Consider the following 17,919-nt stretch of genomic DNA (forward strand, 5'->3'; position numbering starts at 1 on the left):
TTATTCACTGTACAGAATCGACAACAGCCCACTAACGGCGGTATGGCATCGGATCAGAAGAATTTTCCAATTTTCCAACAATAAACTATATTGATACCATCGACTCAACACTCAACGCAGCCTACCCAACCGTCCTCGCCTTTCGATTTCGAGAGCCCGTGAGAGGAAATTTGTTACAATGTTTCAAGTTTTTCAACGCGAATGGTTTCGCCAGAAGCCGGATGGAAGCATTGTACGCAACAGGTGCCTGTCAAGCCAGCAAGATTGATGGCGCGCAACGAAGGAATTTTCCGTTCGAAAAGGAATTTTTATTAACTCTATTAAATTGTCAGCTGTTGGAAAAGCGCGATTACCGCCAGACAAACCATCCAGGCAAAACGGGGAACTCTAATTGCGGTTGCTGCTCCCTCCAATCTCCGCAAGCAGGCTTCCGACTGATGCCTGCCATCCGGACCCAAACAGGAAGCGTACCAGATTAAATGCGCTATCAGGTGCTGTTCGTAGAGGCCGCTGAAAAGATGGGAGTACGGACCCCGCGCGAAAACCGCCACGTCATCGCCGCCGTGGGTTTCGTCTTCGTAGGGAACGGCCGACGGAAAGGTGAAAGCCGGATGTTGGGAGTCCATGAATAGCGGATTTGCACGACCTGGCGCCGTCTGTGAAAAATGGTCGAAATAACTCGGCCCGTTCGCGTACGTGAGAGTGAAAAACGGCATTCGGTCCAGCCGGGAGAAGTCACCGGTCGCCAAGATATTGTTGCCCCGTACTGGATATCCACCCATGGTGAGCGTGTGGGAATGATCCGCCGTCACAACGATCAATGTGTCATCCTCGTTGGTGTGTTGTGCCGCATACTGAACCGCTTTGTGATATTCAACAGTTTCATCCAGGGCCAGGCGAGCCAAATTGTCGTGATGGGCGTGATCAATTCGGCCACCTGAAACGATGGAGAAGCAAACAAAAATAGACACAATGTTAGCGGTAAACCCGACACATTATCTCATAAAGCCCTTCTAAATCGACCCAATTCTCAACCTTCATCAACTTTCAAACATCCTATTTGTTCCTTCCCATCGAATGAAAATGCAAAATCCCCCACAACCACCATCGATTTGGGTGGGTTTCCAAATGGTCCGTAATAAGACGGAAATGGATATAACAACTTTTTTCTTTTCAACGCAATTTATGTAAACTTTATGTTATTTGGTAGTCAAAAAAGTCGCAAATGCATTGTCTGTAAGTAGTCATATAAAAATATTACAGAGTGCACGGAATAAAGCTTTTTTGAAAAGTCATGAAAACATGTATTTCAACAAGGGCCTGGGAAAAACGCCCTACCTTAACCAAAGACGTTTTATACCCCTTCATTAGTATTTTATCTACCTCAAAATAAAAAATCAGAAGGGTTGTATACGACCGCAAGGTAGAAGTTGGACAACGTAATAACATCGTTGCGATTGATTTTTCTACCGTTACTAAGCAAATGTTTTTTGTACATTGACGATTTTTTTTTTCGGATCAGCTTTCTTTTGTTCCTAAACACAAACAGCAGTAAACCCAAATGAGAATCTTAAAAGAAAGTTTTACTTGACTGCTACTGATGCCATCCATGCATCAGTCAATATTTTTTTGCAGCGTCTTCCTCTGACGCGCGTTCGTAATTCTACTACCGACGGATACTTTCTGCCATCGCTAAGCGACTAATTTGCACTTCAAACCAAACTCATATCTGCTCAACCTACTCTTGTATAGAATGCTGGTCCTGAGAAGTAACCACTCAATTGTTTGAATTTACAAGAAAATTGGGGCTTGAGAGTCGAGAGTACTTCAAATGCCACCATTGCAGAAATGTACTCCATGCGCTGCTGCCACAACTGCAACAGACGCCATTGAAGCGAAACAAGCATCTGATAGTCGACATCTGCCGGAAATATGGATGACGATTTTTCAATACAAGAACTTTTCTGGGCACTTGACAAAGGTGGAAGTAAATCTGTAGGCAGTGATAACATTAGTTACGCTATGCTAAACCGTCTTCCCTTTAGAATTAAAATACAATTACTGGAAACCATAAACAATGTATGGCGAACTGGAGATATCCCGAAAACTTGGAAAGAAGGACTCGTTGTTCCCATACCCAAACCTGGAAAGGACTCGAAGGTAATGGGAAATCAACGCCCCATAACTTTACTAAGCTGTGTGAGTAAAACAGCCGAACGAATGGTAAACAGAAGGTTGATGGAAACTCTGGAAAATCGCAATTTGTTTAATAAGCAACAGTTCGCCTTCCGCAAAGGACGTGGCGTCGATGCATACCTAACAGCACTAGAAAGATCCATTCGCAAACCTTTAGACGATGGAGATCACTGTGAAGTATTGCTACCAGATATAGCCAAAGCATATGACACTGCCGATCGACGAAAAATCATATCCACACTTAAAAAATGGGGCTTCAATGGGAGACTGATGCGATATATTCAAAGCTTTCTTAGTGAAAGAACCTTCAGGGTCATTATCGGAGATTCGGACATCATCATGCAAAACACAAGCTAGAGGAATACCACAAGGATCAGTTTTGTCTGTGACTCTTTTTTTGGTGCTGATGGAATCAGTTTTGAATGCATTCCCAGAACAAAAATATTTGTGTATGCAGACGACATCTTAATTATCGTATCAGACTCGGATCCCAAAATTGCAAGGCGAAGGATCCAAAATGTGGCAAACAGACTAGGAAATTGGAGCGAACAAGTAGGATTAACAATATCTTCGGAGAAATCTAATCTCATACACATATGCAAGAGAAGGAAGCATCCTCAACTACAAGACATCGCGGTTAATAAGCAAGCAGTGCCTGAAGTCCAGAGCGCTAGAATCTTGGGGGTTATCATAGACAAAAAACTTAATTTTAAACGACACACAACTGAAATCCGTGGAAAAACAAAAACCATTATAATTTTTTTGAGAAATGTTGGCAATCGAATGAACGGAGGAGCGAGAAAATCTTTGCTACAAATAGCCAAAGCTGTTCTAGTGCCAAAAATGCTACATGGTGTACTATTCATCAGCAGTGGAAGCAGAACCAATATGAGAACGCTGGAACCCTTATACAACGCAGGTATTAGACAATCCAGTGGAGCTTTCCGTTCAAGCCCAGTTGATTCAATAATGGCCGAATCGGGCCAATTACCATTTGCATATCTGGTGGTCCAACAGAATACTTGTAAAATAATACGCCTAACCGAAAGGGTAAATCTTTTATTTGGTGAGGGCTCATCTTACCAAATAGAAATGAGAACAAGAGTTCGTAACCTGAGCAGCTTCCCTTCAGTTGGAAGAATAAGTTTGGCCTACAACGAACTCACACGTGAAAGCATACCTGATATAGCTCCTCTAATTCGCATGGGAGGGCGTACCTGGGACACGACATCCCCAAAACTCGACTGGACCGTCAAAACACAATACAAGGTTGGCCAAGCACCTCAAATGGGAAAACAGATCGTCCAATATCTATGCTATACCCAATATTGTCGACACAAACATATCTACACCGATGGATCTGTGGACGCTGGAAAAGTTGGAATAGGTGTTCTTGTAGATGGAGAAAATATAAGTTATCAACTACCAGGAGAGTACTCAATTTTCTCAGCAGAAGCTATGGCGATTTTAATAGCAATCAAGGACCATTGTAGCGTTGATGAAAAAGTGGTATTATTCACAGACTCTGCAAGCGTACTACAAGCTGTTGAAAATGGTTTATCGTTACACCCATGGATTCAAGCTATAGAACTAGAACTGAACACGAAGGATGTGACACTTTGCTGGATACCAGGGCATGTTGGCATTCCCGGAAATACTATAGCAGATCAGTTGGCAAAGGAAGGGAGAAACAGCATCCTTATAACAACGCTTGTACCCGGAATTGATGCTGTAAGGTCAATAAAAAAAAACTATTAGGATGGAATGGGAGAATCAATGGCAAACCAGCGAAAACTTCCTTTTGACCTTTAAGCCAACCACTTTCCCTTGGCCTGACCGATTACTATCATCTGAACAAAGGGCAATAAGTCGTTTACGCATTGGACATACCCGAATTACACACCAACACCTATTCAACAGGGAAACCAACATATGTAACACTTGCGGTGAACCTTTAACAATCAGACATATTTTGTTAGAATGCAGAAAATACGAAAGACGAAATTGTAACTTAAAATATAACGTAGACGAGGTACACTCAACCCTCTTTTTACGGCAGTTTTTTATACGTCACTTCGTTTTACGGCCTCCTTTTTAGGCACGTGACGTAAAAAGAATTTGAAACATTATTGACATCCAAAAGTAAGCCTATAAGAAGGCACTCTTAGAAACCCGAAGAACAAAGTAGATGCTTTGTATATTCATCATTTACCTTCAACAATTGTTCCGTTCCAGGTCATCCAAGAATTTCCTTGAGTCTACACGCGTAACCAATTACCTAAGGTCTACAAGCGTAACGAAAGAGCTGTTATCTCGTTTAAAAAAAGGTTCATGCCCTACTTGATATATTGAAACAAATACTGTTCCAGGTCATCCTAGAATTCCCTGGAGCATAAAATCCAGGCATACTAGTTGTTCTAAGATCTCCAAATTATCCTGGAGTTTGTATCAAATAGTCTGCCGAATCAACCAAGGCTTCCATGATGTCCCAAGCCGCGGTATCAACCCAATTAGGCCCTCCGAGTATTTTTCTTTCACTTGCGTCTCAAATCCAGACATATGAGATGTAGTAAGTTCTCCAAATCGTCCTGGAGTTTGAGTCAAATGGTCTGCCGAATCAACCAAGGCTTCCATTATGTCCCGAGCCGCCGTAACAACCCAATTATGTCCTCCGAATATTTGTCGTTCACTCGCGTCTTAAATGTAAGCATATGAGTTGTTCTAAGATCTCCAAATCGTCCTGGAGTTGGAGTCGAATGGTCTTCCGAATCAACCAAGGCTTTCATAATGTCCCCAGCCGCGATATCAACCCAAATATGTCCTCCGAATATTTCTCTTTCACTAGCGTCTCAAATCCAGACATTTAAGATGTCGTAATATCTCCAATTTGTCCTGGAGTTTGAATCAAATGGTTTGCCGGATCAACAAAGGCTTTCATGATCTCCCCAGCCGCGATAACAACCCAATTATGTTCTCCGAGTATTTCTCTTCCACTTGCGTCTCAAATCCAGACATATGAGATGTGGTAATATCTCCAAATCGTCCTGGACCTTGAGTCGAATGGTCTGCCGAATCAACCAAGGCTTCCATGATGTCCCGAGCCGCGGTGTCAACCCAATTATGTCCTCCGAATATTTGTCGTTCACTCGCGTCTCAAATGTAGGCATATGAGTTGTTTTAAGATCTCCAAATCGTCCTGGAGTTGGAGTCAAATGGTCTGCCGAATCAACCAAGGCTTGCATGATGTCCCCAGCCGCGGTATCAACCCAATTAGGCCCTCCGAGTATTTTTCTTTCACTTGTGTGTGTGTGTTATTACAATCTAACCCCCACTGTCTGGCAGTGGCATTATGGATAGAATATTCGTGCAACCATTTTATTTATATAATTGCAAGAATCTTAGATCCGGGAGCTAGAAGGTGATAGCTCTATTGCAACTCCTATAGCCCATTTCAAGAACGCGAGTATTCCGAAGCTATAGTCGTTTACAATAAGCCCCGCATGAGTACACCCACATATCATAGAAATATCTGAAGTGTATTCAAACTTCCTGAATCAAAACTAAATCCTTTTGATTCTGGCACGTATATAGTGGTAAAAATATCATTATTGTTGCACAGGTTATGGAGATCGGCTTACCATTTATTCCAATTTATCCTGACGCTGAACATGTTTGTCCATTCACATAGCCTCAAATTATTGGCAAGGGCATTGCTCTTGCTTATAATTGATTACTCTATGCTTGCTCAAACATGCGCGTGTCTGAAATACTTTTTATGCAATATGCATCATACACTCTCTGGATCCGGCTCAACGACATCATATTCATGATGATACAAAAACGGAAAAGCAACGCGTGTCTTACGAATTTTCCCGAAGATCGATTCGATATTTTAATTACTTCGCGACGACTAAAACACGCACTATACAACGCTTGCTCGATAGCTACTCCGAAAAAACACGCACTGAACTGATTAACTTTATTACCGGCCGCGTAATGCAAATCACAATATTTCGGCAGATCGCGCGATCGTTCTGCTGTCCGAAGCAAGAGAAAACACGCACTCATAAAACATACATACAATGTGGTACATCTAAAATTTCGTTCGTTACTGACAACACTACAATTTTACTTTTCTACTGTATACAATTTCAAGTTGGTAATGGTCTTCTAATAAGATTACTGTTTTAAAAATAAAAAAATTACTGATTACACTATCCAACAAAATTGACCTTTTTTCCGCTCCCTTCAACCATTTTTAATGTACTCAATAGATTTTTTTACGCTGAATTCAGGTACGTATTCAGATTTGCTGTAACACGTCCAGTTTTTGAGAAAAACGCATTTTAATTCACAAAAGTACGTATTTTCATAGAAATTTGGTTTCTCTTCCCTGCAAAGCTGAATTTTGGCTCCTCACTTTTAGAATAAAGTTTGAATTTTGTAGAATGGGCCTTGTAGAATGCATGTGGGTTGTTGGATTTCATTTGGCACGTACATTTGTTGTGAAAAACGGAATTTCATTCACAAAAGTACGTCTTTTCATAGAAATTTGGTTTCTCTCCTCTGCAAAGCTGAATTTCGGCTCCTCACTTTCAGAATAAAGTTTGGATTTTGTAGAATGGGCCTTGTAGAATGCATGTGGGTTGTTGGATTTCATTTGGCACGTTCATTTGTTGTGAAAAACGGAATTTCATTCACAAAAGTACGTCTTTTCATAGAAATTTGGTTTCTCTCCTCTGCAAAGCTGAATTTCGGCTCCTCACTTTCAGAATAAAGTTTGAATTTTGTAGAATGGGCCTTGTAGAATGCATGTGGGTTGTTGTATTTTATTTGGCACGTACATTTGTTGTGAAAAACGGAATTTCATTCACAAAAGTACGTATTTTCATAGAAATTTGGTTTCTCTCCTCTGCAAAGCTGAATTTCGGCTCCTCACTTTCAGAATAAAGTTTGAATTTTGTAGAATGGGACTTGTAGAATGCATGTGGGTTGTTGTATTTTATTTGGCACGTACATTTGTTGTGAAAAACGGAATTTAATTCACAAATATACGTATTTTCAATGAAATTTGGATTCTGTGCTCTGCAAAGCTGCATTTCGGCTCCTCACTTTGGGAATAAAGTTTGAATTTTGTAGGATATGTCTTGCAGAGTGCATATGATTGGTTGGATGATATTTGGCGCATTGATTTGTTGTGAAAAACGGATTTTTTGGCTTTTTGGGGCCCTCCTTAGCCGTGCGGTAAGACGCGCGGCTACAAAGCAAGACCATGCTGAGGGTGGCTGGGTTCGATTCCCGGTGCCGGTCTAGGCAATTTTCGGATTGGAAATTGTCTCGACTTCCCTGGGCATAAAAGTATCATCGTGTTAGCCTCATGATATACAAATGCAAAAATGGTAACTTGGCTTAGAAACCTCGCTGTTAATAACTGTGGAAGTGCTTAATGAACACTAAGCTGCGAGGCGGCTCTGTCCCAGTGTGGGGATGTAATGCCAATAAGAAGAAGAAGAAGAAGAAGGCTTCACAAAACAGAGAAGCCGAATTTCTTTGAAAATACGTACTTTTGTTAATGAAATTCCGTTTTTCACAACAAATGTACGTGCCAAATGAAATCCAACAACCCACATGCATTCTACAAGGCCCATTCTACAAAATTCAAACTTTATTCTAAAAGTGAGGAGCCGAAATTCAGCTTTTTAGGGAGAGAAAACAAATTTCTATGAAAAGACGTAGTTTTGTGAAATCAATTCCGTTTTTCACAACAAACGAACGAGCCAGATGAAATCCAACAACCCAAATGCATCCCACAAGGCCCATTCTACAAAATTCAAACTTTATTCTAAAAGTGAGGAGCCGAATTTCAGCTTTGCAGAGGAGAGAACCCAATTTCTTTGAAAAGACGTACTTTTGTGAATTTAATTCCGTTTTTCACAACAATTGAACGTGCCAAATGAAATCCAACAACCCACATGCATTCTACAAGACCCATTTCACTAAATTCAAACTTTATTCTGAAAGTGAGGAGCCGAGATTTAGCTTTGCAGAGGAGAGAAACCAAATTTCTTTGAAAATACGTACTTTTGTGAAATAAATCCGTTTTCACAACAAATGAATGTGTCAAATAAGATTCAACAACTTGCTTAGATCTTGTACGATTTCTTCTATATAATTCAAACCTCTTTCTCAAAGTTATAAACCGAAAACCAGCTTTACAGAACAGAGAAACCAAATTCCCATAAGAATACGTAGTTTTGTGAATTTAAACCCGTTTTTCTCAAAAACTGGACGTGTTACAAAAAATCTGAATACATGGCTGAATTCGGCGAAGAAAAATCTTTCAAGTACACTGAGAATGGTTGAAGGGAGTAAAACACTGTTGACTAGTGTTATAGTTAAATTGTCAGTGAGCGAAATTTGTTTTTACTTTTATTTATATGGTTACACATACCACAAATAATAAGGAGAAAATTCAAAGTATATAAATGTAAAGATAAATAATTAAACATATTTATATAGAAGAAAATCGATATCGCGCCTCTACTTATATCAGCAACGGCGAGTATTTTTCTTTCACTTGCGTCTCAAATTCAGATATATGAGATGTTGTAAGATTTCCAAATCGTCCTGGAGTTTGAATCAAATGGTCTACCAAATCAACCAAGGCTTCCATGATGTCCCCAGCCGCGATACCAATTCAATTATGTCCTCCGAGTATTTGTCGTTCACTCGCGTCTCAAATGTAGGATATGAGTTGTTCTTCTTCTTCTTCTTATTGGCATTACATCCCCACACTGGGACAGAGCCGCCTCGCAGCTGAGTGTTCATTAAGCACTTCCACAGTTATTAACTGCGAGGTTTCTAAGCCAGGTTACCATTTTTGCATTCGTATATCATGAGGCTAGCACGATGATACTTTTATACCCAGGGAAGTCGAGACAATTCCCAATTCGAAAATTGCCTAGACCGGCACCGGGAATCGAACCCAGCCATCCTCAGCATGGTCTTGCTTTGCAGCTGCGCATCTTACCGCACGGCTAAGGAGGGCCCCTGGGGACATCGTGGAAGCCTTGGTTGATTCATTAGACCATTTGATTCAAGCTCCAGGACAATTTGGAGATTTTACAACACCTTATATGTCTTGTGTTAAGACGCAAGTGAAAGATAAATCCTCGAAGTACATATTTGGGTTGATACCACGGCTTAGGACATCATGAATGCTTTGGTTGATTCAGTAGACCATTTGATTCAAACTTCAGGACAATTTGGAGATCCTAAAACCTCTCATATACCTGGACTTGAGGCGTTAATAAAAAACAAATACTCGGAGGGAATAATTGGGATGATACCGCGGCTTAGGACATCATGAAGGCTTTGGTTGATTCGATAGACCATTTGATTTAAACTCCAGGACAATTTGGAGATCTTACAACATCTCATATGCCTGTATTCGAGACACAAGTGGAAGATCAATACTCAGAAGACAAAATTGGGTTGACACCGCGGCTGGGGACATCGTGGAAGCCTTGGTTGGATCATTAGACCATTTGATTCAAACTCCAGGACGATTTGGAGATCTTACAACACCTCATATGTCTTGTTTTAGGACGCAAGTGAAAGATAAATCCACGAAGCACATACTTGGGTTGATACCACGGCTTACGACATCATGAAAGCTCTGGTTTATTCAATAGACCATTTGATTCAAACTCCAGGACAATTTGGAGATCTTAAATATGCCTAATTTTGAGACACAAGTGAAAGACCAAAACTCAGAAGACAAAATTGGGTTGACACCGCGACTGGGGACATCGTGGGAGCCTTGGTTGATTCGGTAGACCATTTGATTCAAACTTCATGACAATTTGGAGATCCTAAAACCTCTCAAATACCTGGACTTTAGGCGTAAATAAAAAAAAATACTCGGAGGACATGATTGGGATGATACCGCGGCTTAGGACATCATGAAGGCTTTGGTTGATTCGATAGACCATTTGATTTAAACTCCAGGACAATTTGGAGATCTTACAACATCTCATATGCCTGTATTTGAGGCACAAGTGAAAGACCAATACTCAGAAGACAAAATTGGGTTGACACCGCGGCTGGGGACATCGTGGAAGCCTTGGTTGATTCGGTAGACCATTTGTTTTAAACTCCAGGACAATTTGGAGACCTTAAAACATCTCACATACCTGGACTTGAGACGCAAGTAAAAGACAAATACTCGGAGGGCATGATTGGGGTGATGTATTTGAAAGTATCCTCACGATCAATAAATTGAATGAAATACTAGAAATTTTAGCAAAAATTATTTTTACGTCACATTCGTTTTACGTCCCCCCAATAAGTGACGTAAAAAGAGGGTTGAGTGTATTAGCAAACGATAGTGCTGAAGAACAAAAACTAGTAAAGTATTTAAGAGAGACTGAATTGATCAACAAGATTTAGAAATTAGGCAAATTATGTGTAAAATGAAAGCACAAGAATAAAACATAGATGGGGAAGAATGACTGTTACACAGTTAAAACCCAAAAAAAAAAAATTACGTGACCTTTTAAGAGGTTTTTTCCCAGAACGGCGTCCCTGCAGGATTACCATCGTTTGTCGTTAAACATATTTATATAGAAGAAAATCGATATCGCGCCTCTACTTATATCAGCAACGGCGAGTATTTTTCTTTCACTTGCGTCTCAAATTCAGATATATGAGATGTTGTAAGATTTCCAAATCGTCCTGGAGTTTGAATCAAATGGTCTACCAAATCAACCAAGGCTTCCATGATGTCCCCAGCCGCGATACCAATTCAATTATGTCCTCCGAGTATTTGTCGTTCACTCGCGTCTCAAATGTAGGATATGAGTTGTTCTTCTTCTTCTTCTTATTGGCATTACATCCCCACACTGGGACAGAGCCGCCTCGCAGCTGAGTGTTCATTAAGCACTTTTACAGTTATTAACTGCGAGGTTTCTAAGCCAGGTTACCACTTTGCATTCGTATATCATTGTGCTAACACGTTGATACTTTTTATACCCAGGAAGTCGAGACAATTCCCAATTCGAAAATTGCCTAGACCGGCACTGAATCGAACCCAGCCATCCTCAGCATGGTCTTTGCTTTTGCAGCTGCGCATCTTACCGCACGGCTAAGGAGGGCCCTGGGGACATCGTAGAAGCCTTGGTTGATTCATTAGACCATTTGATTCAAGCTCCAGGACAATTTGGAGATTTTACAACACCTTATATGTCTTGTGTTAAGACGCAAGTGAAAGATAAATCCTCGAAGTACATATTTGGGTTGATACCACGGCTTAGGACATCATGAATGCTTTGGTTGATTCAGTAGACCATTTGATTCAAACTTCAGGACAATTTGGAGATCCTAAAACCTCTCATATACCTGGACTTGAGGCGTTAATAAAAAACAAATACTCGGAGGGAATAATTGGGATGATACCGCGGCTTAGGACATCATGAAGGCTTTGGTTGATTCGATAGACCATTTGATTTAAACTCCAGGACAATTTGGAGATCTTACAACATCTCATATGCCTGTATTCGAGACACAAGTGGAAGATCAATACTCAGAAGACAAAATTGGGTTGACACCGCGGCTGGGGACATCGTGGAAGCCTTGGTTGGATCATTAGACCATTTGATTCAAACTCCAGGACGATTTGGAGATCTTACAACACCTCATATGTCTTGTTTTAGGACGCAAGTGAAAGATAAATCCACGAAGCACATACTTGGGTTGATACCACGGCTTACGACATCATGAAAGCTTTGGTTTATTCAATAGACCATTTGATTCAAACTCCAGGACAATTCGGAGATCTTAAATATGCCTAATTTTGAGACACAAGTGAAAGACCAAAACTCAGAAGACAAAATTGGGTTGACACCGCGACTGGGGACATCGTGGAAGCCTTGGTTGATTCGGTAGACCATTTGATTCAAACTTCAGGACAATTTGGAGATCCTAAAACCTCTCAAATACCTGGACTTTAGGCGTAAATAAAAAACAAATACTCGGAGGACATGATTGGGATGATACCGCGGCTTAGGACATCATGAAGGCTTTGGTTGATTCGATAGACCATTTGATTTAAACTCCAGGACAATTTGGAGATCTTACAACATCTCATATGCCTGTATTTGAGGCACAAGTGAAAGACCAATACTCAGAAGACAAAATTGGGTTGACACCGCGGCTGGGGACATCGTGGAAGCCTTGGTTGATTCGGTAGACCATTTGATTCAAACTCCAGGACAATTTGGAGACCTTAAAACATCTCATATACCTGGACTTGAGACGCAAGTAAAAGACAAATACTCGGAGGGCATGATTGGGGTGATGTATTTGAAAGTATCCTCACGATCAATAAATTGAATGAAATACTAGAAATTTTAGCAAAAATTATTTTTACGTCACATTCGTTTTACGTCCCCCAATAAGAGACGTAAAAAGAGGGTTGAGTGTATTAGCAAACGATAGTGCTGAAGAACAAAAACTAGTAAAGTATTTAAGAGAGACTGAATTGATCAACAAGATTTAGAAATTAGGCAAATTATGTGTAAAATGAAAGCACAAGAATAAAACATAGATGGGGAAGAGTTACACAGTTAAAACCCAAAAAAAAAAAATTAACGTGACCTTTTAAGAGGTTTTTTTCCCAGAACGGCGTCCCTGCAGGATTACCATCGCTTGTCGGGATTTTACTTCCGCAAACGGGTCCAACGTAAAACGAAGGCACGGGTCCTTGCAAAGATCGTAACGGGATCAGTGGGTACAAATAGCGCTGAGAAGCACTCTTGAAATTAAAATAGCTTCGGGTGGTATTACAAACTTCCTTCCGCAAAGAGAGAAAAGAACCGCACAGCACGAAAGCACGATGCGGTCTGAATGACTTTTGGTTAATTTTGCTTCAACTGGTTGAATCAATCAGCACGCATTCGCTCTTATTCGCTTAGTAATGACCGGATTCTCCAGTCTTCAGTAGCCTGGCGAGTTCGATTCTCAGTCCGGTCTAGGATGCTTTCGGGTGGGAAGCAGGCCAAGTTCCAGTTGGAATGTAGAGCCATTGAAAAAGAAGGAGAATGACCAGATTAAAAAAAATGGATCGTGTCTCCGGATTCTTATGCCACATAATAACCAGAACATGGTTTGAATTAATCATTTTTGTGGAACGTTTACATTTTGGCCATGAATTTCATTCCGGTGAATTTCAAGATCCATTTCTCTCCGCCGTCTGCAGCAAACGTAGCGCTGAGAACTCAATCCAACATGATGGAAAAATGAACGTCCGAAATGGAACCCGCCCGCAGAATTTCATTTTTCTTCTTCGCAGCGGTCCTCCGACTGAACGATTTATAGAGTTGTTAAAAACTCTTTCGATTGCCATTCTTTCCATCGGGCCTTGCTGCTTGCTGGAGTGGAATGAGTTTTTTTTTTCATTCGGTACGAAAATCGCCCTCTTCTCCATCCGTCCGACCTTGAAGTGATTGATGCCGGATGACTTCCTCCGTTTCTCTTGGAATTTGGTTCGATTCGCGGAAGGTCACCCCCATCAGTTCGGGGAAATGGGCGGATGGGAGCAGTTCCGAGCTGGGCGGAAACGAGATTGGCGGATCAGTCAGTTTGTTGCAACTTTTTTGAGAGCAGTTTGATGATGGTGTAAAAAATTGAAGAAGGTAAAGAAATGCGAAATTGAGTGAAGTGAAGTGGGGTCTGGTTTTTGAATCGATTGGTTCAATGACGGGGAACGGATGTTATTTCGGAAGTTAATGATCGGCTTAGAAATTTCTATTTTGGGGCCATCATGTTGTGAGGCATATGGGGTTTTCAGCATCTTGCTAGCTGGTTTTCTTTTGATAAAATTGGTGCGGCTCAAAAAGGATATGGACCATTCATTTATAGTATGATTAGTAGAGCATAAGTGAAAGCACATTTTGTTTCCTAATCCAACTAATCCAATCAGTTAGCAATATTGACATTCAATTGAAATAACGTCTCATAACGTAGACTAGACGAAACTGAAAGATAAGATATCTTTAAATTAGTAGCAAATAAGCAAAGTGTGAACAAAATAAAGCTTTGAAAAATTGAAAGGTGTAACCGTTGGAGTAGAACACGAGAAACACTCAAGCTCAACAGTTTTTGGAATACACGTGAGAAAAGCATTCTGAAGTCGTGCTTTAGTGAAGTCATAGTTTTTCCGCGTCAAATTTTTTCAATACGCCAATTAGAAATTTCGGCTAGTTAATTAATATTCGGAACAAATGATTCGAAAGCGCTATTGAAACTCGCTGGAAAAGCCGAGAATAATTCTGGAGAGTCGCGTCTCAGAGGAGCGTCGGAGTTCTACACTAGCTACATCCAATAGGCGCGGAAGAAGATCCATCCGGATCGCCGTCCGTCGTCGAAGTTCATGAATATTTCGAACAGCTTCGTCATCGATGTCTTTTAACGGAATTGGGACTTCCGATCTTTCGCAGTGCAGCCGCCGGCAAAAACCGAACAGCTGTCCGTCTGTTGTTGCCGAAAAAGTTGACAAGGCACCCTTTTCTGAGGGTGCTGGAGCCGTCACAGAGCAAAGCGTCACAGGTCCAGGTGGAGGCGTAGACGTGTGGGATTGCAGTTAAAAAGCTCACATTTAGGGAATATGATGTCCAGGAATGCGATTTTTCGGATATGGACGGTAGGTCAGTTAACATCAGGTTGAGGTAAGTTGCTTCAAACGAAACAGAAAGGTGAGTGCAATTTCACTTAACTTCATCATGAAGTGGAACAATAGCTCGAGATACATGCTCTGGTTGGTTTGGTGCCTCTACTTTTATTGGCTTAAAGTGGACAGTTTTTACTGAGCTATGCGGTCACCACACTTCATTTATATTACATACCATGAGGCTATTGGCTATCAACTGCATATGATTTTTGTGTTTAAGCACATCTAATGAACTCCACAATAATGGTACCATCAATATATTACACTGTCCGCAAATTTTATTTAGTTTATCCCCTTACCTGTAACTAATCGTAGCAAAGTTCACAAATTTATAAATAATTTAGATATTTTCACATATATGGATGGTTCATTCCCAGTTATTTATATTGTTATGCTAGAGAAGACATACACTTTTGCTCATTTTCCACCTTTATCACTGCTTTTAGCCTAGTCGGATATAGTCGGACTAGTCAGGATATTAAAAACGAACGGTTGGAAACTATTCAAGAAACATGTAGAACATAATTTTTTTTTTTTTTGCAAGCTGCTTAAGAATGAGCAAAGAAATGTTATGGGTTGTATTAAGAATCTGCGAAGACCTCTAATAATGCTGGCATTTTTGGAATGGGGTGATGACATAATTTCAATTGGGATCGCATGAGGGGAAGGGAAAATTAATATATTTTATATTCTTTCTCGTTTCAGAGAGCGAACAATGGCGCTTAAACCTAGGCTAATTATAGCCAGGGCAAGTTTAATAGCTTCGCCCCATCCCAGGACAATTAACAATGGAGTGACAAAAATTTCTTAGCATAGTCACTCCCAACGTCTGTTTAAACGCATTATATCATTTGCTTATGATGATATTCCTAAACTATATTCCCTACCAACCATCCAACTCCTTGACATCTATGAGGGCGTCGGTGAGTCGCTGGCCTCTCGTTAAGTAGATGTCATATCATCATTTCCTTCCCTTCCTTAGTAACAGAGAAGATGGGCGTGGCCGGCAATGGTAGCTTTCATGCTTTATCATTTTTGACCCCCAATTGGGTTGCTATTAAATCCCAAATAGTAATCCATAAGCAGTTGGGGTAAGAAAGTTAAAGAAAATACATGACAGCTATCAGTATGCAATCTACGAAATACTCTGTTACAACGCAACGCAACGCAACGCAACGCAACACGTGAGAAAAGCATTCTGATTTTTATGACTGGCTATTATTTGACACCAGCATGGATGTAAAAAAAATACTCTTCTCACGTACAAAAACATTTCTTCCAATAAAATGTCCAAACAATATAAGCAATCGACAATGCTTGAAATCTAATACATGCCACACAGTTCCCCACACTGCAAGTGACCTACATCCAAACATCAGCTCCACAGAGAGCCAAGTTTGACCCGACAGTGCAATAAAATCCATTTCCTACCGATTGATTCCGGGTCGGTATTGCTCTCAGCTTTTCTACACACAAATGCATTCCTCGTAATTTCCGGCTTCCAAAGCGTGGCACAAGCAGCCATGGCTTTAGTACCGTCCAGTCTGAACGTACAACCAAACTACGTCGCCATTCTTCTTCCGGATTTTTGCTCTTTCCTATCCATTGACGGTGACGGCGGTGGTCGAATCAATTTTTCATTCGTTTGAAAAATTGCCATCAACCGAGCTCGTTTTTCGTTTCGTTTTAAAAGTTTCATCCGTTCTTCTGAGAACAGTTCAGCAACATGCGTCTTTGGGTGACTCATAAATTTGTCGCTATTTTTGTAAAATGACAAGTGATGAAATGATTAAGCTGAATATAATGTATCAAAAGCTTAAAAATTTGTCAGAATGCACATCACTTACCCTCAACAATCAGCACATATCCTTTGTCATTCTTTGACAGCAACTCCAGCGCTTTGGCAGTCATCTCCTCGAGTGTTGGTTCTTCGGCAGCTTGCTCCAAGCGATAGCTCATATGATTTCCGGAAAACAAACCAAACAATCGGTCAGCTGTCCGACCGGTTACATTGACGAGTTCTTGCCGACTGCTCACGAAAGTCGCTCGCTGCCCCTGTTGGTCCGATAGCTGCAGCCACTCACTTGCCAAATACCGACCATCACGCCTCCGTCCAACCGTTCCATGCTCTTGAATTGGTACACCTGCCGGGAAGAAATGTCGCGAACCCCCACCAAGAGCCACGGTCAAGTTTCTCCCGATATCGCCGTAAACCAGCTGCTTCGCAATATCCATGCAGCCGTCCGGTACTTCCTCGTCATCCTCCCAGTAGCGGGCACCTGACACGGCATACGAAACTGCTGGCGTGGCGTGCGTAATTCTCGTATTGGTCACAACTCCCGTCGAACGGCCGTCCAGTTGGGCGTACTTCAAGATCGACGTCAGTTGGTTCTCTTCCACCAAACTGCGCTCGCAGTTCATCAGCGGAACGTGCCCACTAACGGCTATTGTGCCATAGTTGTTCTTCACTCCGGTAAGGATTGCCGCAGCGGTGCATCCCGAATCGGACACCTGATAGTTGATGCAGTACGTCTTCACCAGTCCGGCGTAAGGGAATTCTTCGAAGGACAGCGCAAGATGTTCCCCACCCATGTAGACTCGAGCAGCCGACTGAGTGGTGATCGACATTCCGTCCGCTATGAAGATGATTACGTTTTTGGCGAAGTTGCGGTTTGGTGTATTCTTGGATAGATGTTTCGCGACAAGCTGTTGCCCGGATTTGATCCAGAATTGTTTGTCGAGTTCCTCCTGAGGTCCCTGCGGTGGCACCCATTCAGGGTCGTCCATTGGATGCGTTGGATATGGCGCTGGAGCTGCAGTCGGCTCCGGTTCGATTGGTGATGCCAACAGCTGGTGTGCGAGGCATGCAAGAATAATAAAACACTTTATGCTAACCATAATTTGGCCTGTCTCTGCGGAGGCAAACAGTCAACTGGCATATTGATATCCACAGTGCCACTGTGGAAGCATCATCGTTATCAATGCAGTTAATTTTA

The 17,919-nt window shown here is 41.4% G+C and overlaps 2 protein-coding genes across 2 annotated transcripts in view; one reads left to right on the plus strand and one right to left on the minus strand.

The window, feature by feature from the left end:
- LOC134226509 (uncharacterized) overlaps positions 1–17,919 on the plus strand; it is a 952,521-nt gene that overhangs the window by 232,319 nt on the left and 702,283 nt on the right. The gene's annotated exons all lie outside the window — the stretch shown is intronic.
- LOC134208788 (membrane-bound alkaline phosphatase-like) lies at positions 112–17,794 on the minus strand. The gene is made up of 2 exons (XM_062684764.1): positions 16,771–17,794; positions 112–937 (listed from the first exon to the last, which is right to left on the minus strand). The coding sequence occupies exons 1-2, from the start codon at positions 17,708–17,710 to the stop codon at positions 321–323; spliced, it is 1,557 nt and encodes a 518-aa protein (XP_062540748.1). The 5' UTR covers positions 17,711–17,794; the 3' UTR covers positions 112–320.

The sequence above is a fragment of the Armigeres subalbatus genome, chromosome 1 (assembly GCF_024139115.2).
Source record: "Armigeres subalbatus isolate Guangzhou_Male chromosome 1, GZ_Asu_2, whole genome shotgun sequence".
NCBI classification, from domain to species: Eukaryota; Metazoa; Arthropoda; class Insecta; order Diptera; family Culicidae; genus Armigeres; species Armigeres subalbatus.